Source organism: Hermetia illucens, chromosome 2 (genome assembly GCF_905115235.1).
Source record: "Hermetia illucens chromosome 2, iHerIll2.2.curated.20191125, whole genome shotgun sequence".
Taxonomy (NCBI): Eukaryota; Metazoa; Arthropoda; class Insecta; order Diptera; family Stratiomyidae; genus Hermetia; species Hermetia illucens.
The window spans coordinates 117,387,982-117,412,701 of NC_051850.1; the positions used below are offsets into that span (position 1 = coordinate 117,387,982).

The 24,720-nt window shown below is 42.0% G+C and overlaps 3 protein-coding genes across 4 annotated transcripts in view; 2 read left to right on the plus strand and 1 right to left on the minus strand.

The window, feature by feature from the left end:
- LOC119649408 (polycomb group RING finger protein 3) overlaps positions 1-2,619 on the plus strand; it is an 8,058-nt gene extending 5,439 nt beyond the window's left edge. Inside the window, exons 3-4 of the mRNA XM_038051544.1 lie at positions 735-1,021; positions 1,090-2,619. Of these exons, the coding sequence (XP_037907472.1) occupies positions 735-1,021; positions 1,090-1,215 (413 nt within the window). The 3' untranslated portion in view covers positions 1,216-2,619. The remainder of the gene's footprint in view (positions 1-734; positions 1,022-1,089) is intronic.
- Positions 2,620-8,444: 5,825 nt separating this feature from the next.
- On the minus strand, positions 8,445-21,459 carry LOC119650053 (cyclin-J). Its single transcript, XM_038052542.1, has 5 exons — positions 21,320-21,459; positions 21,058-21,229; positions 20,807-20,993; positions 9,062-9,475; positions 8,445-8,975 (listed from the first exon to the last, which is right to left on the minus strand). The coding sequence occupies exons 2-5, from the start codon at positions 21,211-21,213 to the stop codon at positions 8,665-8,667; spliced, it is 1,068 nt and encodes a 355-aa protein (XP_037908470.1). The 5' UTR covers positions 21,214-21,229; positions 21,320-21,459; the 3' UTR covers positions 8,445-8,664.
- On the plus strand, positions 21,389-22,585 carry LOC119650055 (probable trafficking protein particle complex subunit 2). Of its 2 annotated transcripts, none has more exons than XM_038052544.1 (2): positions 21,389-21,524; positions 22,192-22,585. In XM_038052544.1, the coding sequence occupies exons 1-2, from the start codon at positions 21,453-21,455 to the stop codon at positions 22,522-22,524; spliced, it is 405 nt and encodes a 134-aa protein (XP_037908472.1). In that variant the 5' UTR covers positions 21,389-21,452; the 3' UTR covers positions 22,525-22,585. The 2 variants fall into 2 exon arrangements, with proteins under 2 accessions (XP_037908472.1, XP_037908471.1); XM_038052543.1 differs by lacking the exon at positions 21,389-21,524 and adding an exon at positions 21,606-21,971.
- The last annotated feature ends 2,135 nt before the right edge of the window (positions 22,586-24,720 follow it).

Sequence of the window (24,720 nt, forward strand, 5' to 3'; positions counted from 1 at the left end):
ATTGCTGCATTGCCCGAAATACTGCACTTTTTCGTTCCGTTGCTAGTTTGCAATCATCGTCTACAGGACATCTGATAGTTGCGGTTATTATGACATCCACTTCCGCTTTAGGCGTCACAGGGAACTTCGTTGTGAATGGATTCAGTGTTGTTATTCGAACCAGTCGCATAATGTCAACGGGATATTATTATGACATTTATCAAGGCTCAAGGAGAGGTGGTGGCGTTCAACTAACACGTGGTCAATTTGATTGCACGTGGTACTGTCTGAACAACCCACGTTTGTTTGTGGATCTCTTTCTGCGCAAATTAGATACTTCCAACCATCATTTCATGTGTCGCGCTAGCTGAATAATTCGTAGTTTATTATCCATTTTATGCAAGCTCCGGGAGCCGACATATCATTGCCTCGTGAAAGGTATCCTTCTCCGATTCTGCAATCTGCGTTGCAGGGGCGTGGCTGTTAATGAGGCTTAGGTTTCCAAATTTGCCTCGTAAGCGTAGAGTGCATTTCCAGAGCCGATAACAGCAGGTTTATTTTTTTTGGATGACTAGGAATTCTAATCCATATGGTAAAGAGACTCTTCTCCAAAAGGTCGGTCCCCATTCAACACATCTCTTGCAAGTCTGTGACATCAAGGTTATTAGTATTTTGCGGAGATATTATCTTTCAAATATCAGCTTTCGAATAATCAAAGTAAAAACACAAATATGACGAATGTTTTCCATTTTCAGATGAGATGCGCCGGGAAAGGGAGTTTTACAAGGCGCGAAATATGCCCTGTCCAAAAGATTTGCCACAAAATCACGACGTGGATGACAATGATAAAGCGAATGAAGCGCATGCTGAATCAGATTATCATCGTCAGGACGAGCAAGTTAACGTTTGCCTTGAATGCATTACCAACAACTTTGAGCATCTCAAGCGACGCTTCATACGGTGCAGTTCACAAGCAACGATTACACATTTGAAAAAATTCGTTGCGAAAAAAGTGCTTAATGGAACGGAAAAGTATCGAGAAGTAAGTGTTTTTTCTATCAGTTTGTCTGAACAATGTAACATAATGGATTCGTATTATTTATTCCTCAGATTGATATTTTGTGCAATGATGAACTCCTCGGCAAGGATCATACGCTCAAATTTGTCTACGTGACACGGTGGCGATTTCGGGATCCGCCACTACGACTTCAGTATAGACCCAAAGTAGACATATAAGTAATGTTATTTCTTTAGCCCTGTGAGGGAAATCTATGAGATCCCGGGAAAATTCAATGGTTTACAACAATTTAAGGGAGAAATGTAAAAAAGAGAGAAAACAGCTTTTTATACATTTATATTTGCAAATAAGATATTTTCATATGTACATGCTGTTGCAGATATGAAAAAGGGAAGGAAAAATACAAAACAAAGCCGTGAGTGAATGTGTTGGAACGAGTGAGATGAAAGAGAGAAATGTATGAGTGAACTGATTGTTTTCTAGAAGAATTTATATATAATGTAATTATTATTGTCGAAATGTATGTGTACAAAAGAACTCGATCATGTTATTCGTAATAATTTCATTTAAATGTAATTTATTCATTCAATGGAAGCATTATGGCCGGTACAAGGTGACGTTCTGCATACATGTTTAAAAGAGAGAATCAACGACTGAATGCATAGGTTTCTGCCCCGCTTCGATTCACTTGAATGCTTTCTTATTAAGAGCGTTTTTATACATTTTTTCAGTGTAAATCAGGTCTAAGGTGTATTGACGAGACCCAAAGCTTTAAGAGCTCTTTCGGATCTTTTCAAAGTGAAATATAAAACAGTCCACGCAATATGTGCGCTGAAGCTGATTACTAAGAAAGCAAAAAGAAGGAGGGTGTTCATTCAAGCAATTTGAATTTTTCATGAACTTTCGGGGGTATTGATTGCATGTTTTAACATAATGAGGTACAGCAATCACAATGAGACTGACAAGAAATCTCAAAAAATTAACTACTTATTTATTCGCTTTGGTTGTAATCCTCAAATCACTTGAATGTGAACAACTACTTTACCTACAAGATGTTAAAGATTGAGACAATTTCTTCACACATAGAATATGGGCATTCGTTATTTGAATATTACACCACCTACTTCCTACTTTATTTATTTGTAAAGTATTTACATAAACATTTGTGATTTTTTAATTCAAAAGTTGTCCATTTGAAACACATATCGACCAGTATTTATTGCAAACGAGGGAATTGCTCACTAGTTTTTGCGACTCTGCTAGGATTAGTGAAACTCTTGACATATTTGACTCAGCTGCACTTTGTTTCGATCAGTCCGTTTGCTCTTGAACCCTTAACTAGGCAACAGGTAACTGCTGTACTTTGTTGATATCCATGATAGCTTCCATTGATTGAAGTATGTTGTGAAAAATCAACTAATCGTCATTTTAAAATGTCTATAACAAATTTTTATTATTATGTAAATTAAATTTTAATTATGTAGTTCGCGCGAGATAGGAAAAAAATCGGAAAACTTCAAAAGAGACTAATTACAATAAAAGAGCCAATTTATTTATTATTTTCACTAAGTTCGGATACATTCTATTGTAAATAAGAGAAAAATATATGTATAGAGAGGAAATAAACTATATATTAGTTTTAAAATTGTGTTTTATCCATATAATAATAATATTGTTAAGGGAAGCTACACCGCGCCTTAGAACAATGGCGCCTTTTACTGGGTGTGGTATACCGATTAATTATACTACTAATATGTTCCCTACTTCCAAGAATTTCAACTTGGCATCTGGTATTTTAATATTCTTGCAGGTGCTCCAACCTACTACAAGTGGAGGACACTGTCCCAGAACATGTATCGACGTTTCATCACTGTCCTCACAGAATATGCAAACAGTTTCCCTAGGTATCTCTAGCTTCCTCAGGCTATAGTTTAGTCGGCAATGATCAGTCAATATTTCCACTATATCCAAAGACTTTTCTTATAATAATAATAATAATCGTTGGCACAACAATCCATATTGGATCAGGGCCTTGAAGTGTGTTAGAGCACTTCATTCAAGACCGTAACGGTACACTAGGAGGCAATGTGGTCAGCATTGCGCTCGCCCGAGATTATTACCCTGATTTGACTCAGGTACTCATTCATAGCTGAGTCGACTGGTATCCGACGTCAAATCACGATACAAATCCCACTGTCGCCAGCGAGATTTGAACCGCGACCTTCCGTACGACAGCCTTGTGCTCTAACCACTCAGCTACCCGGACACTTTTCTTGGTGAGGTTTAAACATTCCTTCGAGCGCTTGGATTCGTACCCCGGATTGAGCACCTTGAACTGCTCCAGCCGTTCCTCTTCGTTTTTTTAATGTGGTAGCCATGAATTCATTTCCGATTTCAAAGATGCACTCTGGTCCATGTGGCGGCGTCCCTGCTTCTTTCCTAACCAGTTTGTCAGTCGCCTCATTGCCTGCAATTAGACTTGGGCCCCAGCGTATCCACACCTTATTATGGGAACCGAGCATGGTCAGTCTACCAAGGCATTCCTATACCAGTTTAAAATTCATCCGGTTGGAATTACTCGGGTAGAATAGAAACGTTCTATTCCCTCAGTTCCTTTTGAGTTTAAAGAAGTTACATCTATCTATGGCGTATATTTCCGTTGGAATATACAAGTATGCTTGCCCATTGATTCGAAGTATGTACCAGGTAATCAGTAACTCATTAAAGCCGTAGGTCACTGTTACGTTCTTCTAATTTGTCCTGTTACTCCAGCGTGTCTCAAATTTCTTATCGAACTGAAATGTCGTTATCATGTTATACCTTGGCATCAATAATTCGGAATATGCCTAGAAACAATGTCAATTTTCCCTCGATTGAGGCGGTTCCCCACTCCGCTGATACTCCCGGAAATTCTGAACATCGTTCTTCTTGACTGCATCCGTATGTGAAGATGGAAAGGAGTTAATCCCAAAAGGACTTCCAGAGATGTTGTGCATGTCCTAATTACCTAAGTAATACACGCGGAAGCCAGCCTTTGCACTTTGTGTAACTCCCTGGCTGTTGTGCTGAGTTCAGTGCTATTTGCCTAGATTACCACCTATTGCAATGTGTATGCAACGTAGTATTTTCGGGGTGCATGCCCATTTTTTTCCTACTGTTGACATGCAGCTAGTTAGTTTAGTAGGGGGAACCGCAGTTCTAAGCACACAGACCTTTTGCTAGGCCTATTGTACATAGAATCCTCAAAAATCGCCTAGAGAGTGCACAGATTCTCTGTTGACGTAAACCTTACCAAGGTATCGTCTGAGATCTGAGGAGTTCGAAGGTTTTCGATATATGCCTTCCAGAGTAGTTTTAGTGTGGTATAATTTCCGAATATTTGACCTCTATTTCTAGTTTCACCTTTTTACCATGTAATTTATTGACCCTCAGGTGACCAAGTTTGGGCTTCCTAGTGAATGGTACTATGGTGGCTTTTGCTGGATTGATACGCACCAAAAATTTGTAATTCTTAGCCCATCCTCCTCCTCATATTTGTCCTCTTCTCTCTAAGTACTATTTGCCACCCTGCCCATCCAGAAAGCCAGGGTGTTTCCCACTCCCTTGTGGATTAGGGCATTTTGTATCTCTGCGTGCGGTGTATTGTTGAACGCTCCTTCTGTTAACATCATTGAAAACTCAAACAACACTGTACACCTCTAAGATTTATTGATTTATTTATTGACAATCTGTTTAATGGTATCCGCTGGTGGGCTAGGCAAATCTCCCAGACCATTGCTTCTCCTGTGCCCCCTGCTTTGTGTCACCATGAAACAAGAGCCCGATGATTCACTCAAGTCATCTCTATTGCTGCTGAGTATCCTGGCTTATAAATGACCTTGAAATCGTACTCCGCTAAATTTTGTTGGAATCTTGATGTCGTTATCATGACTGGATGCCGGATACCAGTCGACTCAGCTGGGTAATGGAATCGGACGAACGTAATGCTGTTCACGTTGCCCCGTGTACTGTAGGCTACCGTTATGGCCTTGAAAGAAGTGCTCTAACACACTTCGGGGCCGTGATCTTATATGGATTGTTGCGCCAACGATTATTATTATTAAGATGCTGATGGTGGTGTCTTTCACTTTCAACTGTCCTCTAAGCGGGTCGTGATCCGTTACAATCTTAAATGGCTTTCCCAACAGGTAGCATCGGTAGTTATTAACCGCCCATTGCATAGCCAGAACCTCTCTCTCCGTCTTACTGTTATTTTTTGTAGGCCTCATTAAGTGCCCTACTAGAATCGGCTTCACAGCTGCTTCAATACAGCCCCTAAGGCTTCACTGCTAGCATCCGCTACTAAAGTGAATTCCACCTTAAAATTCTGGTATGCTAGGGAGGAGGTCAGCTTTTCCTTCAGTTCAATAAATGCCTTTTCACATTCATCGCTCCAAATGAACTAGTGTTTTCTTCCTTCCGCTGCAATTTGTTAATTGACGCTGTAATTTTTGCATAACCTAGTATGAATTTGCGGTTAGCCAAGTCCAAAAAACGCATCATAGTCAATTGATGCTGGGCCAATCCCCTGCTGCCGGCATGGGATTTGTCTACCCGAATCATGTTATAACTCGTATTGCGTTGGCGGAGAAAACTGCAGTCCGGATGAATCGTGTTGCTCTTCGCTTAAAAACGACTGATGGACGCCAGATGCGTATGGGCTTTGAGTGGTATCAACAACCTGCCAATTGGTGATTATGAGGCGGAGGTGATTATTGAGGGAGCATGAACACGGAGATGTGATAATATTTAGCTTCATAAATTCATGACAAGTTGAATAGAGGCGAATTGTCGCTGTTCGTTGGTTTGAGCCGAAGTAAGAGTTTTGACCAAGTCTTTGAACTCCAATTTGTTGTCTTGCGAAGCTCGAGGAGCTGCATATCTAGGAAAAGTATTCCTATTTGGTTGGGCGTAAGATACGCCTGGTTGAGCCAAACTTCGTGACATCTGTATCACCGTCTGTTTGGCTCTCATTGCATCGGCATTCTTTTTTGCCCTTCTGGGAACCATGTCTTTGTATGCCGGGCATTCGCGGTAGTTGGTGGGATGTCTGTCCTCAATTACAGCAGTGTGGCGTTTCTGCCGCGGGTCTTGGGCATTCCCCACACACATGGGTTTTTGTGCACTTCACACACCTGTGCACAACGGAGTGATTGAGGACGATGTGCCCGAAGTTTTGGCAGTTGTAGCACACTTTTTCAATCGAAATTTTTTGATGGAGTCTATACTTCACCTTGAAGACTTCATTGCGCTCTTGATGGCTCGAAGGTAGCCATGAACAACCCCGATTGCGACTTCAATGCGACTATTGGGTTCTGGCCCTTCATTGAGTCTCTCTCTCAGTGGCGACCGCGGATTATCAAGGGCTGAGCCCTTAAGGCTGGCCTCTTACATTAGTGACAAGAACGGTACTTTGCTTACCGACCGTCGAATCGCGACGGATAGATTGCAAGAATATTTTGAGCATTGCCGTCATTTGGCGCAATTCCACCTGTCAACGCAACTGAGGTCGAGGAAGCAATAAAACAAATGAAATCGGGGAAAGTCATAGCACCTAACGGCATCGCATCTGAGCTCTGGAAAGCGAAGAAGTGAATTCTTCAATCGGGTTAATGAGGAATGTAGGATACCATCTGACTGGCAAGAAATTACCATAGTTCCAATTGGAAAAAGAAAGGTATTCCATTCTTAACAACCGTATTCACAAAATCGGTGAAACAACTATGAATCACGCTGGATTTGCCAAGAACTCCCCTGTTGCCTGTTGACACAATACGCGCTGCGGGTTTACCCATGGGGAAATACCGTAGGAAGCGTCGCCCTCTTGATATTGCATTTCTGGGTCTAGAGAAAACGTTTGACAGTGTAACACATGAACTCATCTGGTATGATCTACGATAACACTTAGTGCCAGAAGAACTCGTGCGCTGGGTCCAAATGCGAAGCATGGCAGGTGTAACAAAACCGTTCATTCATTGTTCTTGTTATGGACAATGCCACACGGGACATCCTAGCCTCCAATAGCAAAGCGATTTCGAGCAACTTGCCCAAAAATGGAATGACGGCCTCATGCAACACGGTCTTAGATTGAATCAGAATAAAACTGAATTTTTGATAACCGATCCCCATGAAACAGGCACAATCAGTAGTGGAGACGAAGATGTTGCGTTGAACTAGTGGCGTGACACGTTTTGATCACATCCGGAATGAGGACATTGGCGAGCGATATGAGGCTGCACCGATCCTGGAAAAATAGCGAGAGAGGCGTCTTTGATGGTATGGTCACATAATTCGTTCGTCGAGGTTGGTCTGAACATCGAAGTCTTTTGTACTTTTGCATTGTAAGCATAACTTCCTTACTATGAAACTTAAATCCTGTTTTACCTTATGTTGGTACATGGTTTTTTAAAATGTATTTGAATTTGGAATATATGTAAGTCAACTTTTATTTTAATAATAGCTAAAATTATTCTGGAATGCATCAAAAAACAATTCGAAAGGTTGATCGACAGAGTGCAGGTTGATTTCCGCTCCTCATTCTCCTGTATTAATCACACCAACACCTTGAGGATCATTTTGGATAAGTTCGCGGAGTTTAGATTTTCGCTTCTGATGAAGAGATGCCGATGTCTAGCATCGAGAAAAAGCTTTAGAGAGCGCGGAGTATATCTGGCGTGCTCTACTCAGCATTCTGGAGAAACTAATAGCATTTATTAGACCGACATGATGGGGTAAAATATCACGTGGCGCATGCGCATGAACTCTCAGAGGAATTTGAGCTCTAAAGTGGAGTCCGCCAGGATTGCATCTTGCCACCGATATTATTTCTTCTTGTTATCGGTGACATTCTCCATGCTGTCTTGTCCGGAGGACGTGGAGAAGTGCAATGGACTATGAGATCTTCCCTCAAACATCTCGACATTTATTTGCTCTCACCGGGACATTGACCTTGGGCAAATGGCCCTGGATTTGGAAAAGAAGCAAGTAGAGTTAAACTGAAGATAAACTCGTACAAAAGCAACGTTCTCCATCTGACGGACCACCGCACTCTTCCTGCATCAATTGTTAGAGCATCGAAGGCGCGGACCAATTTGTATATCTAGCAAGCGCTCTTTCTGCCTGCTATCTGGAAAGTGACCCCCACTGTTACTCGAAAGCTGCAGGCTTTCGTAAACACTTGTCTGCGTCGTATCCTCGGGGTTAGCTGGTTTGATACTACTTCGAGACAATAACTAGGTCGGCGCATAGGTCAGTTGCCCGTGGGCGGTGTGATCGAAAGTGGCAATGGATATGTCACACATTAAGGAGGCGTAACAATTCCATGGCTGGATATGCCATACAGGACATTTTCACAATTGAACCTCTCACATATTTAATGAAAAAACAACTTTTAAGTGTAACACACTTTTCAATCTTTATTGGTGACAAACACATTCTTTGTCTTGTTACAAATATTCTGAAGGAAAAACAAAATAATATCATAATATGTACATTCTATAATTCAAATAAACAACATAATAAATAACAGAAAAAATGCGTTGTTTTGAAAATTAATCAGTGTACATCTTTGCTTCACATTTCTTTTGTGTAATTACCATATGATTGTGAGGTTCCTGCCCCATTGTATATTAGTAGGTAAGCCGTTGCTTTTTAACCGGTAAAGGATATTGAAAGTCGTCTTCATCATGAGGCGTCTCTGATCCCGAATCTGTTATGCACCCTGAATCGGGAGTTCTCTTTACTTTTTCGATGGACTTTTGATTCTGATAATTCCGTAGACATAGCAACGACTCAACGTACTCTTGTAACATTTCATAGCTGTATGCCGTCAAAGTTTGCAAGCGTTGAGGCCAGATTGTGTTAATTCCACAAAGTTTACGGGAGGCAGCTAAGCAGGCGGCTGATAGTAACGAAGGCTTTACATGAACGAGCCGCCGTTCTGCAATTGAGATCAATTTAAATTTTGCAGAAAATTTCTTACTACATATATCTACTACCAAGACGAAATTGAAAGACAATACTCACCACACAATGTGACTTCTAAAAATTCTAAAACTAAACTTTTGCATGTATCGCTGACATTTTTTATTGCACATTCTTCAGGTTCCATTCGCGAACTATGCCCAAACTCACATTTGAGTAATGATTCGGGTATCTCTTCAGAAGTAACTGAATCGTGTACATAACTTTCGATGAATGTGGCTGTTGTTGGCACTAGTACGGCCCAGTTGAAAAAACTTAAAATCATACGTTCTAAAGATTTGAAATCAGTGCGTGTGTACTGATCATTTGTGTAAGAGTTGAGGGTGCATATTTTCGGTATATTTTGATCGCGTTCTTCAATTTTCGCGGCGACCAAAAGGCACACGAATGCCACTAAATTCAGTTTAGTTGTTACAATTTTATATGTATCCATGAATACGTCGAGCATGTAAACAGCTGAAATTTGAACAATTTGAAATGGTGGCATACTTCAATCGAAATTGTTACTTTAACGCTAAAATTGCCAAACATAACGCCTGAAACGGCATTCTCGTAAGTCAGTGATGCTGGTTTCGGGTCGCTAGATGTTTATATGTGTCTTCTATGTGCTTACATGGAGTTGCATGGTGGTAGCTAACTCATAAAAGGTTATTGTATAACTTATATATAAATATATATACTTATACTATCCCCAGCTAAATAAAAATAAAATGCTGAGATCAGAGAAAGAGATAAGTAAAATGCAGTGAGAGTTGCTCCACTATCCTAAATCCTACTTAGCTTCCTTGGTGATAGGTCTCGCGGCAGCTCAACCAAGAAAACGCATTCAATGTCGGTAAAACACATATGATGAATAAAAAGCCTAAGACAAATATTAGGGTGTTTTCCTTAGTCGGCACGGCAAGACGAGTCCCGGTTCTATTGAAACATGAGCAAGGGTTGTTGACACAGGACGTAAGTTTGCACGATAATTGTTGGTAGCCTCACTGAAAAAACGGAGGAACTCGCATGAGGTCGATACCGGCGCTCCACAAGAAACTCGATCGTGTGATGCAAAAGCTGCGACATAGAACGCATGCACTCATTAAAGAAGTCAAGTGCTTGACACAAAGACCTTTCACGTGCCTGCCGTTGTCTATATCGTTGTTGTGGGCGATATTGATGGCCATGTGGGTGAGAAGGCACACGGTAACAGGTGCCATGGGGGAAAAGGCTTTCTAACACGGAATGAGGGTGGCGAGCGTATAGTCGACTTTGTAAAAATTACTTGTCAATATATGGTTTATCAAACATTTTACAGTGCGATTCTTTGCGAAAGCAAAGCCGTTCCCTATGAGACCATCGCACCTCAAGATCGGCTGCAAATTGCTGCTTTGCGAATAAAGCCACTGATAAAACAATGTGGGGAACGCACTGACCCACCGCGAATTAAATTGTAAGGATTTTATGAGAAATTTTGATCACACTTACGCGAATGTCGAAAAACCATGGAATCAAGTTAAAAATATAATTCACAAAATGGCCTAACAACCCTCGGGTTGACCAAGCCTAGTAAGAGGTTGATCAATCGAGATGCTTGGTTTTGGAAACACAATATCCAAATTAAGGTTCGTGAGACTCTATCATAAGTTTCTCATCGATAAAATACTAACCAATTGGCAAATTTAGAAAAATGCAAACCAGGAAGCAAAGAAAGCGGTCCGGTACAAAGACCTTTATAATAGGTTCGATACTCAGGACGACGATAGATCTGTATCGACTTGTCGAAAGTCGACGTCAGGGTACATAAGATATCAAACACTTCTGTTGCGCTAATGGCAAGAACAGTATTCTGCTTACCGATCGACGAGCGGCATACAGATTACCGGAATATTGTAGCGCCAGAGAAGTCGACGAAACAATCAAACGAATGAAGTCGCGGAAACCAGTAGGGCCTGACAACATCGCAACTGAGCTTTGGAAAGGGAGGTGTTGAGACCCATCAATTTGGCTCAGTAAGTTCTTCAATTGTGGAGGAGGATTAGAATGCCATCTGACTAACAAGATAACATAACCGATCCAATATTGAAAAAGAAATCTTGCAGAATGTTCATATTACCTTCCGATCCGATTGTTACCCCATACCATGAATATTTTTGAATGCATTATTCACACAGCCGCAAAAGGAGTTGGAACGGCTGGTTTGACGATGAATGTAAGCTAGCAACAGAACGGAAGAATGCCGCATACCGAGTAATGTTGCATTCTCAAAGAACGTGGGCACGCGCAGAGACTTATCACGAACTCCGTCGAGCGGAGAAGCGACTTCACAGACGGAAAAAGGAAGCCTGGGAGAACCAACAAGTCTGTGAACTCGAAAAGTACAGGGAGCAACCGCACCAGGCGCGGAAGTTTTACCAACAAGTCAGCAGGATGAAGCCTTATACACCTCGATGCTCATCCTGCCGAGACAAAGAGGGAAATCTGATTTCCGACAGAATGGGCATATTAGAGCGATGGGTTGAGTACTTTGATGAGCTACTGAACAACCAGAACATCGACGAGTTGGAGGTCCCGCCAACTGAAGACGACGGACAAATACTGCCACCACCAAGTTTAGGAGAAACAGTCCGTGCAATTCATCGGCTAAAAAACCATAAGTCGCCAGGAGCCGATGGAATTACAGCCGAATTGGTTAAATATGGAGGCGACCAGTTACATCAAGTGGTTCATCAACTTGTGCTCAAGGTATGGGACAGCGAATCAATGCCTGACGATTGGCAACGAGGCATTATCTGTCTCATACATAAAAAGGGGGATATCACACAGTGCAGCAATTATAGAGGTATTACGTTGCTGAGTACCATCTATAAGATATTCTCCACTATCTTGCTAGGCCTGATAGCCCCATACGCCCAGAACATCATTGGCCCATACCAAAGAGACAAATCACCAATAGATCAGATTTTCTCTCTGCGGCAGGCGATGGAAAAACTGTTGGAATATGGACAACAGTTGCACCATCTGTTCATCGACTTTAAAGCCGCCTATGATAGCATAGCCAGGGTAAAACTGTACACGGCCATGAGAGAATTCGGTATCCCGACGAAATTAATAAGACTGATTATGCTGACCCTGACCAATGTGCGAGGCCAGATAAAAGCAGCAGGATCACTGTCAAGACCATTCGACATCAATAACGGTCTACGACAAGGGGATGCGCTATCATGCGTCCTCTTTAACCTGGCCTTCGAGAAACTGATCCGTGATGCTGAGGTGAATGCAAGAGGTACGATCCTCTTCAAGTCCACCCAACTACTGGCCTATGCTGACGATATCGACATCATGGGAAGAACCACCCGAGACGTACAAACTGCCTTCATCCAGATCGAGCAGGCGGCGCGAGTTCTTGGGCTGCACATCAATGAAGGCAAGACAAAATATATGGTGGCAACGTCAGCACCGAAGGCGAATCAACCAATAACATCAAACCGCACTGGTCAAACACAAACACGAACAAGAATAAGGATAGGGGAATACAACTTTGAGACCGTTGACAATTTCTCCTATCTAGGGTCGAAAATCACAACCGATAACAACTACGATGATGAAATCCGCGCTCGGTTGTTGTCAGCCAACAGAGCCTATTGCAGCTTACAAAGACTGTTCCGCTCGAAACGTCTCACCATAGGGTCAAAGCTCTTACTGTACAAGACTATGATCTTGCCAGTCCTCATGTATTCCTCGGAAACTTGGGTTCTTAGCAAGAAAAATTGCGAACTCTTGGCCGCGTTCGAGAGAAGAATTCTCCGAAGAATTTTTGGCCCCCTACATGAGGATGGACGATTCCGTAGCCTACACAATGACGAAATCTATGAGCGATACCATGACCGTCCGGTTGTGGATAAAATCCGGCTCAATAGGTTACGGTGGGCGGGTCACTTAATCCGTATGGATGAAGATGATCCCACCCGGGAAGTCTATAAGGGCAATATCTATGGTAGGAAAAGAAGACGAGGCAGACCCTGCCTAAGATGGAGCGATGGCGTGGGTCAGGACGCCAGACAGCTTTTAGGGATATCGAATTGGTGGACCTCGGCGCAAAACCGGGATGTCTGGAGTTCCTTATTAAGGCAGGCCTAGACCGGATACCGGTTGTTGCGCCGTTGATGATGATGATTATTCACTACTGTATTCGCGACTTCTTCCAAATAATCATGAAACAGGCCGGATTTGTTAAGAGTTGCGGAACTCTACTTGTGGAGAGATATGCATTGCATTCTTGCACCTAGAAAATGCGTGTGGCTATATCCTGCAGAAACTGGGCTAAATTGCTTCAGATCAAGTAAGTGCTATCTCGCCACTTCTCTTTGTGGTTGGAGTGGGCACTATCAGACATGACTTTCAACGTCCAGCCCACTATGCACTTGTGCAAATTATGTTTTCCTGGCGTATCATTATAAAGATGATATTGAGTGATTTGTCCAAAAGTGAAATGATCACCTCATGCAGCACGCACTGAGACTAAATCTGAATAAAACAAAATTTTCGGTGACAGACTCCGAGACTGCCGAGAACTGAGCGAATCGAATATATCGGGACCAATGTCATCAGCCAATGGGGAATTGCGTTATAAAATTGCTTCACGTATCAGTGTGACTTCGATGATGTGGCGTTGTACAATTTGCGTTTTTTGTAATCGACGAATCAACGAAAATGGTTCTGACTGCTGGTCAACAATGAAAGGCAATGAACACGCGGTAATAAAGACGAAGTTGCATTAGACTAGTCGCGTAACACACCATCATCATATCCGATATGAGGAAAAGTTGTGAGAGAGGCACCTTCGATGGTGTGGGTATTTAACATGCGCTGATGAGAACTCATTTGCCAAGATTGATCTAAACATCGAAGACGAGGCGAAGCAATCCTGGCCGAAACGACAATGACGTGATATACTAAATGATGGTTCTAGAACCTTGCGACGCCATCCAGGTTAGGCCTCCGACCAAAATGACGCAACCAATGAAGCTTCTGAATGGGACAAAGGCTGAAGAGAAAGAAACCTTCGCAAAGTTTTCAGTCATGTGGATTCTTACAACGATGTGGATGAATCTGTAGATCAAGAGGGTAATGGCTGCGATGTTTTCCCGAACCACTTTTGTTGAAAACTTCAAACTCTTTTTCTTTTTTCAACCTTTGTCCCGTTCACAAGCGGGGTCGGCTCGTCGTGATTGGTTTCGCCATTTGGCTCTATCAAATGCTTGATCTGGATGCAATCATGAGGCTTTTAAATCTCCATCCAGCGTATCAAATTCACCGTTGTTTCGGCTGGCTTTTTGGTCACTTATTATCGACTTCGATGTTGACACCAATTTTGGCACGTGAATTCTCGCTAGCGCGAATTATGTGACTATACCATCGAAGACGCCTCTCTCGCAGTTTTTCCACGACCGGTGCAACCCCATGTCGATCGCGGATATTCTGTTTTCGGATGTGAACATGTCGGGCCACTAGTCCAACATAACATCTTCGTTTCCATTACCGCAAGACGCCGTTCATTGTCTTTTATAGTCGGCCAATACTCAGAACCGTAGAGAGCAACAGGACGCACGACATTGCAGTAAATTTTAGAATTGAGATGTTCGTTGACACTTCATCTAAGTTGCGTTAATGCGTGAAGCAATTTCATAACGCAGTTATCTATTAGCTGATAGCATTGACTCGAGATATTTAAATCGCTCAGTTCTGGGCAGGTCACTTCCGCTGATTGTGCCTGTTTCATGGGGGTCGGTCGTCAAAAACTCAGTTTTATTCAGATTCAATCTGAGACCGTGTTGAATTGGGCGATCATTCCATTTTTGGACAAATTGCTCGAGATCATTTTTGCTATTAGACGCTACGAAAACAACAGCGCACGAGTTCTTCTGGCACTAAGTGTTGTCGTAGAGCATAGCCGATGAGTTCATATGGCACACGGTCAAACGGTTTTTCCAGATCCCGAAATGCAACGTAAAGAGGACAATGCTTCTCGCGGTGTTTCACCGTGAGTAACTGCGCAGCGTATATTGCGCCAGTAGTTCCACTGTTCTTGACAAATCCGGCTTGATTCACGGTTATTTCAACGATATCGCGAATACGGTTGTCAAGAATGCGTTCAAAAATCTTCATGGTATGAGAAAGTAACCGGATCGGACGGTAATTTAAACATTCTGCTGGACTACCTTCCTTTTTCCATATTGGAACTGTGGTATTTTCTTGCTAGTCGGATGGTGTTCTACCTTCCTGAATTACCCGATTAAAGAATTCACTGAGGCACAGTGTTGGGTTCTAGCTCTCCGCTTTTCAAAGCTCAGATACGATGCCGTCAGGTCCTGTGGCTTTCCACCCTGTGTGCTCGTTTCGAATTTATCATTTATTACTGACTCCGTTCATTTCATAAATGTCCTCATCGGTAAGGTATGAGCTAAAACGCATATTCAAACTAACCCCGGAAGAAGTGGTTGGATATGAACTCCAACGCCGGAGGAATTATTGGCTTGATGACGACTGCCAGGAAGCACTTGACAGCCACACATACAGACAATATATAGAGCAAGAGACAAGGGCAGAGAAAATTATGAAAATTTCTGACGTGCAACAGAAGAAACCAAATCAATTTGATAAGGAATTAAAGGAATATGATAACAGCAATTCAAGCAACAACAGCAGAGAAGCCTACAAATTAGGGGAGTCGGTAGCAATACAAAACCTTCCTTTGTAAAAGCAAAGGCGACACAATCATTAGGAGCGAAAGTGAGACTCCTCTAGCATATAACTCAATCATCAGAACCTACACGAATTATGGTCGAGAAAAATGTGAACATTGAACCGCCAACATAGGAAGAATCAAATCAGGCGGTTCATGGACAATGAAAGCGATCCATAAAAAAAAAGTCCGCCCCCGACAAGGGATGTCATATTCCGCGGGAGGAAGCGCACATTGGCGATACATGACTTTTGTTTCTTACTCTTACTCTTCTTACTCACAGCCTAAATTTCATGTCCATCGATTTTGACTGAAAGAATACGAAGGTCGCACTCGATTTTCAGCTTCAATGACTGGACTACATCTCGGAAAGTCCTGGGGGAGCTGAAGCGCTTTTGCGTGGGACGGGCACGATGGCGCGTAGGTGTGGTTGACGCGCTATACCCCACTAAGGGTTAAACAACAACCATATACATATGTATATACGGTAGGGGTAAAAAATGGAAACAGCTGACTGATATAAAATCAAATGCCTATAAAAGGATAGTATGTAAATCTTTTTTATCCGATTTTTTATCTTTTATTGCTGGCACAGTCAGTCAGTCAATTGAAGATCGGAAGATTTTATTTTCTATCATAAAAAAAAATCAACTGTTTTCCTAAAGTTAGTCAAGAAAACAATCTTCATAATTAGTATTAATTTCAGATGTCTGATAATGAAATGTTGTCAAGTGATGTAAAAATGTTCATTGTATTGTAGAAACAAGTCTGGAAACCAGTAGCTTGACGCTTCAGGTATAAAAGGTTTTGTGTGTTCCTGTGTGAACAGCGTAAAGCAGCTCTCCATTGGTTGATAGCATTGACTGGAAATATTTAAATCGTTCAGTTCTGTAGCAGCAGTGACCTGCCCCCCTCTGCGCGTTTACGCAACCTGGATGAAGGGGCGTTCCATAACTGGTGTTTTTTTGTGATCGACGTATCAGCGAACGTCTCAAATCTAAAATTTACCGCAATGTCGTCCGTCCTGTCGCTCTCTATAGTTCTGAGTGTTGGCCGACTATAAAAGACAATGACCGGCGTATTGCGGTAATGGAGACGAAGATGTTGTGTTGGACTAGTGGCGTGATCTCATCCAAAATGAGGATATCCACGATCGATATGGGGCTATATCGATCGTGGACAAAACTGCGGGCGAGGCGTCTTCGATGGTATGATTACGTCATTCGGAATTCACTTGCCAATATTGGTCTGAACATCGAAGTCAATGGTAAGCGACCAAAAAGCCGGCGAAACAACGGTGGCTCGATACGCTGGATGGGGATTTAAAAGCCTGGTGGCTACATTCAGATCAGGCATTTCTTAAAATAAAATGGCGAAAACAATCACGACGGGCCGACCCTGCTTGTGAACGGGACAAAAGCTGAAGAAAAGAAAATGTGAGGAGCGATGAGTGCCTGACAGTTCCGTGGTAAATAATTAAAAATTCTGTTGGCCTCTATTTTTTAGAAAGCGATTTAAATAAATCATTTGATAGAAAGCACTGTATTGATAATAGTCAACCTTACACGCTTCACATTCGGAATTTAATATGATTAGTTAATATGAAGAACTTAACACACAACAAATACAAAAAAGGGCTGGAGAGAACTAGATTCTTCATGAATGGAATTTTAATATTTCACTCGAATGTCAATTATTCTCGTTAATTATGACGTTAGCATATTATTTGTACGGCTTAGGATGCGGTGAATTCGCAGGAAATTGAAAGTTTGAACTGCTACAACTTTGACACTAATAGTTGGATTTTCATGAAACTTGACATGCGTATGCCTATGCCGGTGCAAAATTTAGTACTCCTAGGATGAACTTGAGGGGAGTTTTTCAGTTGATTTCTAAGAGTTGGTAACATACTATTAGTGAGTTTATTTGAGCAGATATCGGAATGCGACATCTTTCGAGGCTTAGATTTCAGATAAGTGTTTTACACGAAACCTTAAAAAGGGCTGGGGAGAAGTAGATTCATCATAAATACTACTTTAATATTTCACGCGAATGTCAATTATTCTCGCTAATTATGATGTCAGCATCTTATTTGCATGGCTTTGGAAGCAGTAAATTTGCGTGGAATTGCTAAGTTTGAGCTGCTATAATTTTGGCGTTAATGGCCAGATTTCCATGAAATTTGGCAAGTGTATATGAAATATTGTCCTCTATGCTGGTTTGGAAGTCCTAGGATGAATTTAAGGGGTTTTTTGTCCATTTCTAAAAGTTGTTAATGTACTCTTAGTAAGTCTATTTGAGCAGATATCGGAATGGGACATATTTTGAGGTCTAGATTTCATCTAAGCACACCCCCCTGATTTTTTGTTCGGATTTTTGGGTTAGGTAGTTTCCGAAAATGAGTCCTGTCTCACTTTAAATGTGTACATTTTGACTCCTTACTCGCGCACTTTACAATTCACGTCAAAACTAATAATAATAATTCGGAAAGTACTAATTGAGAACTTTCATTCGATACCCCATATAACTATATTTGATGGAAAAAAATTTTGCATCCCCCCCTTAAAACTCCACCTCAATTTATGACACTCACTGTATGCGTGGGATTTCATAGTTCCTATCTGTTCACAAATTTCTTTTGGATCGGTTTAGCCTTTTTGGAGAAAAGTGCGTGTGACAGAGAGACAGTAAATCGATTTTAATAAAGTTTTGTTTTACACAAAACCTTAAAAAACAAAACGGGAATGTTTTGGGTTCTCCCCTTCAGTGGTATTTAGAATTCATGCCAAATAGGAAAATACTGCTATCTAAAGAAAGCAAATAGGAAGTGCACGGTCATTCAAATTAGAAGAAAGGTCTGAGCTACCTCCAGCACGAATCGTCAAGAAAGGTGCGACCAAACCCAGTTTAGAAATTCGAAAATCAGTGGCTTGACCACTACAATATTCAGATGTCGAAATCCACGACCCAGCGAATTTCGGGGCAAAATCTCCAAGATTTTGAAGAAATAAAGTTATCGCGGCAAGTGAAGTCCCAAGTACTATAGATAAACCACGACGAAGGAAGTATGACTTAAATAATTCACTCATTTTCTTATTAGCTCAATATTTAATCATGCTTTTTGCACGATTGAGTTAGTTCTTTAACGCAAGTTGAGGACACCGTAACGGTCCAAACTTACTGGCATATTTTTACATAAAATATGTTCCCGTACGCTCACGGAAAATTAACTGAGCATTCGATTTTTTAAGGTGATCATGATCCAAAGCAATCATCTAATTAGGTTAAGCATGAGATGGAGTCAAAAAAATTAATCGAATAGTATGGTAGTCCCAGAGATCCGATCTAAACCCTATTGTGAATCATTGGGAAGGGTTAAATCGATTTGTTTATATTTAGGTATTTTCTGAAACGCCGGAATTAACGTTTGTATTACAGGAAGAATGGACGAAGATTCCGATTCGTGTCATGATCGTCGATCGATAGTGGGAGATCTATCTTGCTGATCGGACGCCGGATATACTCAGTAACTCGCCTGGGAATATCGATGAGCATTGGACCGGTATCAAAACGCTCTTTTCTCGGGTGCTACGCAGGTCGTCGGTCGCGTTCCGAATAGGCGTGACAAAAGGGAGTTTCCTATTGCGCTGGTGAGGAAAGTGGAAGATGCAATGATTTCAGGAGTGTGCACCGCGTCACGAAAAGCCTTTCAATCGGCTTGGAGGGCGTTAACGGTCGACACTCCATCCATTATGACGGGCAGCTAAAGAGATTGGAAGAATACTTCACCACGGTTGTTAATTGTATCACACTTGGTGAAGCTCCGAATTTTGTGGATGAAATGGCTAGTCACCGTGACATACGGGTACGGACTGTTCTCCCAAGCAGAGGAGAAATTATCTCAGCCATCAATGCACGCAAATGTAATAAAACCGCTGGATTCGATAGTTTTCCCGAAGAATTATTTAACGCGGCACCTGCAGTTTCTGTAGATCTGCTACACTCGCCTGATACTATTATAAAAGAGCTTGGTCGATGCACAGGCCTGGCACCTGTGCGCGATGTGATCGGAAGGCCGAAGTAGTAGTGGATAAGCCACACATTAAGGAAACGCGACAATTTTATTGCCGGCTACGCCATGCAGTGAAGTCAACTCGTCCTAGATGGTCGACGAATGCGTCACCCCAAGAGCACTTGGCGCAGAATAGTTGATTCCTGGTTTCTCTTCGAGTCGAAAGTGTTTTTTGCTATTTGGTCACTGGGGATACAAAGTGGGATTGTAAGAAAAATGAAATATCGCCATCGAAACCGAAAGCATCGTATCGGTGGCCCGGTTGAACGGCACAACCACACACATGTTGATTAGATTATCCAATTGCTTTGCCTGAAATCCTTCTTCAAGTTTGTGACCATTGAAAAGATTGCATACATTGCACCATAGCTGAAGACTATAGACGGAGAATCCACGGTATCCGAGGTATGGGTATGTCGCTTCTCAAAATGGGACATATTGCGAGTGTATCCCCAATCCCTTATTCTAGAAGGGAATCACAATCTCCTTTCGCGGAAATTAAGATACAGCTTGATGTGGTGTCGTGACGTGACTCACCAAAGGAGTGAATGTTTAACAGGTGAGAAGTTAATTTTGGACGGGTTTGGGTGCGATTTATATGGGAGGTGTGCCGTAAAAGTGCCGCTTATGCATCCCGAAATACATTTGAGTGACTTCAATAAGCAAATGGTTGGTGGACACTACCTTATGATCTAAGATTTCTCTTATGCCTTGCATGGTATACCAATCGAATTGGTGGACCTCGGTGCAAAACCGGGATGTTTGGAGTTGCTCATTAAGGCATGCCTAGACCGGATACCGGTTGTTGCGCCGTTGATGATGATGATGGCATACCAAGAACACGTCATTTGCAATGATAAAAGGCTAGTTTTCCCTAAACATGATTACGATGTGGATGGACTACTTCGAAATATTTAGGCATATTAATCCCGACTTCTGTTCGATCGTAAGGATATTCAGTAACATTGAAACTTATTGAAATCGTTACCTAAGTGAACAGTGGTCCGTCCCAACTTCTCTGTTTCGGCGATTCTCTTAATTAATGCTATCAAGCTTGCTCGATAATAGATCTGGGGCGATCTGTACATAATCGCTCTACGCGTGTTCTCGATTCGACGTAGGTAGGAAAAGATGTCCTGCGCGTATTCGGCGCACCACAACGAATCCCCTTCGCTCTACACAGGACGGGGTAAAACCTTACAACTTGCATATATAAACCCAGGAAAAATGGCAACTTACAACTATTCCTCTGTTTCCATTGCGCGAAAAATCGGAGTATGTGGCTCGCTTGGGGAGCGATACTGATCCTTCCAATGATGAACAGTCACACAAATCTGAATTTGACCGACTCGTAGCCGAGCATTCCGACTCTATGGAAATGCTTGAGTGCGTCATGTTTTCAAACTGGAATCTGCAAAATTCAGGATAATGCGAAATTACGTAAATTCGATGTCACTGCGACACTTTAAAAACGAAGGAGTTCCTGAATAATTGAAATTACCACAATATATCTCGTTCAATTATAGCGTATGACATTTTACTGCGTAGAAGTAAGCCGATTTTTCTCAAAATTTCTGATACGACAGAAAGTTTTTCAATAAAGCACATAAACGAAGTAACGGCGCATTGTCACTATGCAATGCATAGTGAGTGCGTGTGGAGAGCAGGCCGGGCGGATTCGCGCTAAATGCGATTTTGTTTTGTTTGTAAGTAAATAAAAGGCTGCAAATTAGAGCATTTTATATGATAAACTCAGCTATCAAAATAGTTTTCTGGCGCTCATTAGTTGAATTTTTCACGTAGATGCACCAAATCAAGTAAACTTTGGTGTTTTTAAACAATTTGCAACGGTATTGCCGTTGTTGTTACCCACGAAGTCCTGAAGCTGTTTGTGGAACTTGTGGCTCGAATATTACATACTTTGAGTATCACTGTACGTTGTGGACTGTTTTTCTAATCTGTCACTTGATTGTTTTGACTTCTCAAGCGGAGTCTGGAACTCAGTTTGGGGACTTCAAATTGGATTTTTGCGGGATTGCTGAGATCCGGGAACCAATAAAGTTATGTCTAATAGTTATTACTTCGCGATTGTCGGGCATAATGATAACCCTGTGTTTGAAATGGAATTTACAAGCGCGAATAAAGAAGTTAAGGTGAGATTGCTTCGCTATGAAGTGGTAGTTTCCCATTTTATCTGGCAGTGAGTAAATAATTGTTCTCTCCTAATCCTTTTCCCTTCAAACCTATAGTCGTGATTCTAGGATTTCCTACATGCATTATGAAAACAATCGTCCAACATAACCCCCTTTCTTTTCTTAATGACATTTATTCCGTCAAACTTTTTGTGGTGAAGAATTTCTGCTTTTGTTTCAGAAAGAAGACCACCGACATTTGAATCAATTTATCGCCCATGCAGCGCTGGATTTGGTTGACGAGCATAAATGGAAGTCCAACAGCATGCACTTGAAGTCGATAGATAAATTCAACCAGTGGTTTGTTACGGCATTCGTCACAGCCAGCCAAATGCGCTTCATTATGGTGCATGATGCCCGCAACGATGAGGGAATCAAAAACTTCTTTAATGAAATGTATGAAACTTACATCAAATATTCCATGAATTCGTTCTATAAGATAAATACGCCGATAAAAAGTCCAACATTCGAGAAGAAAGCTCAGTTATTTGGAAGAAAGTTTTTAGTGTCGTAGTTTTAACTTGGCATATTAAATAAAATTTATGATGTTAATATATTTTCAATTTTAAGCAACATTTTTGTATTTTACGACTTCTGTCTTATAGTATGTATATATGAATGGGTGCTGGCCCGTTACTTTTCCCGGTCCCTGGTGTGGAGCTAGATTTTCGCGACGATCTTACAACTCTGTAACGGCTGATTGAGAGCTCTTGGAATGAATGTGGGTCGCAATGCAAGCCAAAGGTAGTAAGAGAACGTTTACTCGTTTAGTTTAAGCATAAATTCAATTCAGGGAAGTTCAGATTACCGAAGATGTAAAATACATCGTAGGCATTTTGCATCCTTTACTTCTTAGAGTATAAAAACAGAAATTCAAATCGAGTTAGTTAGTTGTCAGGTAATGAAGAGTTTGTTGAGTCTTGTGTGTGTGTGTGGTGGGGGAGAAGCTAGAGCTTCTGAGCACTCAGACCATGTTGGCCCATTGTACTCGTCACCCCCGTCTGACGGGATATTCCGGATTCGTTAACGTATCGCAGGATTTCCCTTAGTGGATGTGATATTACCCGTCGCAACTGGAGAACATCGGCACCAAAGATCTGATGCCTGATGCGTCCATAGGCGGGGCATTCACGTAGGAAATGCTCCGTGGATTCCGCTTCCTCATTACAGGAGGGACACGTTTCATATTGAGTAATTCCTATACTGAACATATGCCAAGCTAGTGAATTATGGCCTGTTAGAATGCCCACAAGACACCTGTATGTCCTCCAGCCTTTCGACAGGATAGACTTTGCGGTACGCATGTTCGATTCTGGCAGGAAAAGTTTGGTGAGTCGAACAGCATTTAGGCTCTGCCACCTGTGATTATGGAAAACTTGTTCCCAGTTCTTGAAAACAGACTTAGCCAATGCTAATGATAATCCAATTGCTGGTTCCGGTCACGGGATAGGGGAGGTTGACCCCTCTTACGCTAAAGCATCCGAGATTTCATTTCCCTCTACGCCACAGTGACCAGATACCCAGAGTAGTTCCACCGTATTGAATCTAGAGATAGAGTTCAAACGGTTTCTGCATTCCTGAAGGATTTTTGAGGTGATCAAAGGACTATTCAACGCCCTCAATGCAGCTTGGTTATCACTGCAGATTGCGATGCGCCTGCCCTTTAACCGCTCGTCAATCACTCAGTTTGACGCCCTTAAGATAACATAAATTTCGGCTTGAAAAACCGTTACATATTGTTTCAAAGGAAAAGCCCACTTCTCGTTTTTTAGAGGTAGACTCCGGCTCCAGAACCCTCTTCTGTTTTTGAGCCATCGGTGTAGAAGGCTTCCGTATATCCCGTCACGCATTCCTCTGGGGCTTCCCAGTTCTCTCTATGCTTCAGGGTAACTCCATATCTTCTACCAAACAGATGTATTGGGACACGAGAATCGGAAGGCATTGTAAGAACTGGATTCAGTCCCCCAGTAACTCTTCCAATGCTCTGTGCCCCCCACATCCGTTGTTTCCCCATAGATCTAATCGAATTAATCTATGAGCTGCTTTCACTGTAGTGCTTTGAATAAATATATGCAGTGGCTGCAAATTGAGTAGTGCATTCAGAGCTGCGCCGGATGTCATGCTTATGGAACCAGTGATACCCAGACACACAGTTCTTTGCAGTGCGGCTAGTTTACGGTGAAAACCTTTTCGCCTCACCTTAATCAACCACACTAGGGGTACATATACGAACATCGGCTTAATGATGGCAACGTTTATCCACATTACCACATGGGGCCTGTTCCCATGTCGAGGCAAATGTCCGTCTGCACAGCCCGTAAGCTTTGAGAGCCCGTTTCATCTTTACCTCTACACGTTTGTTCCAAAGAAGTTCCTTATCTAGAGTGACTCCCAGATATTTCACTTCTTCGGAGAGTTGAAGGTTAGTACCCCTCATCTCAGGGAGGCAAAGTCCATCCACTTTTCTCCTTATTGTGAATAATACCATTGTGGTTTTATTTGGATTAACTGAAAGACCATGTCTGAGGCACCAACTGTCTATCAAATCAATGGCACGTTGTGTATTCCTACACACCGTTCCAAGATCCCGATCAACAGCAAGCAAAGCCACGTCATCAGCATAAGCTTGGGCGCGAATGGCAAATTTTGCAGTTCGCATAGTAGTGAGTCGATCAGCATACTCCACAGAAGTGGCGAAAGCACACCTTCT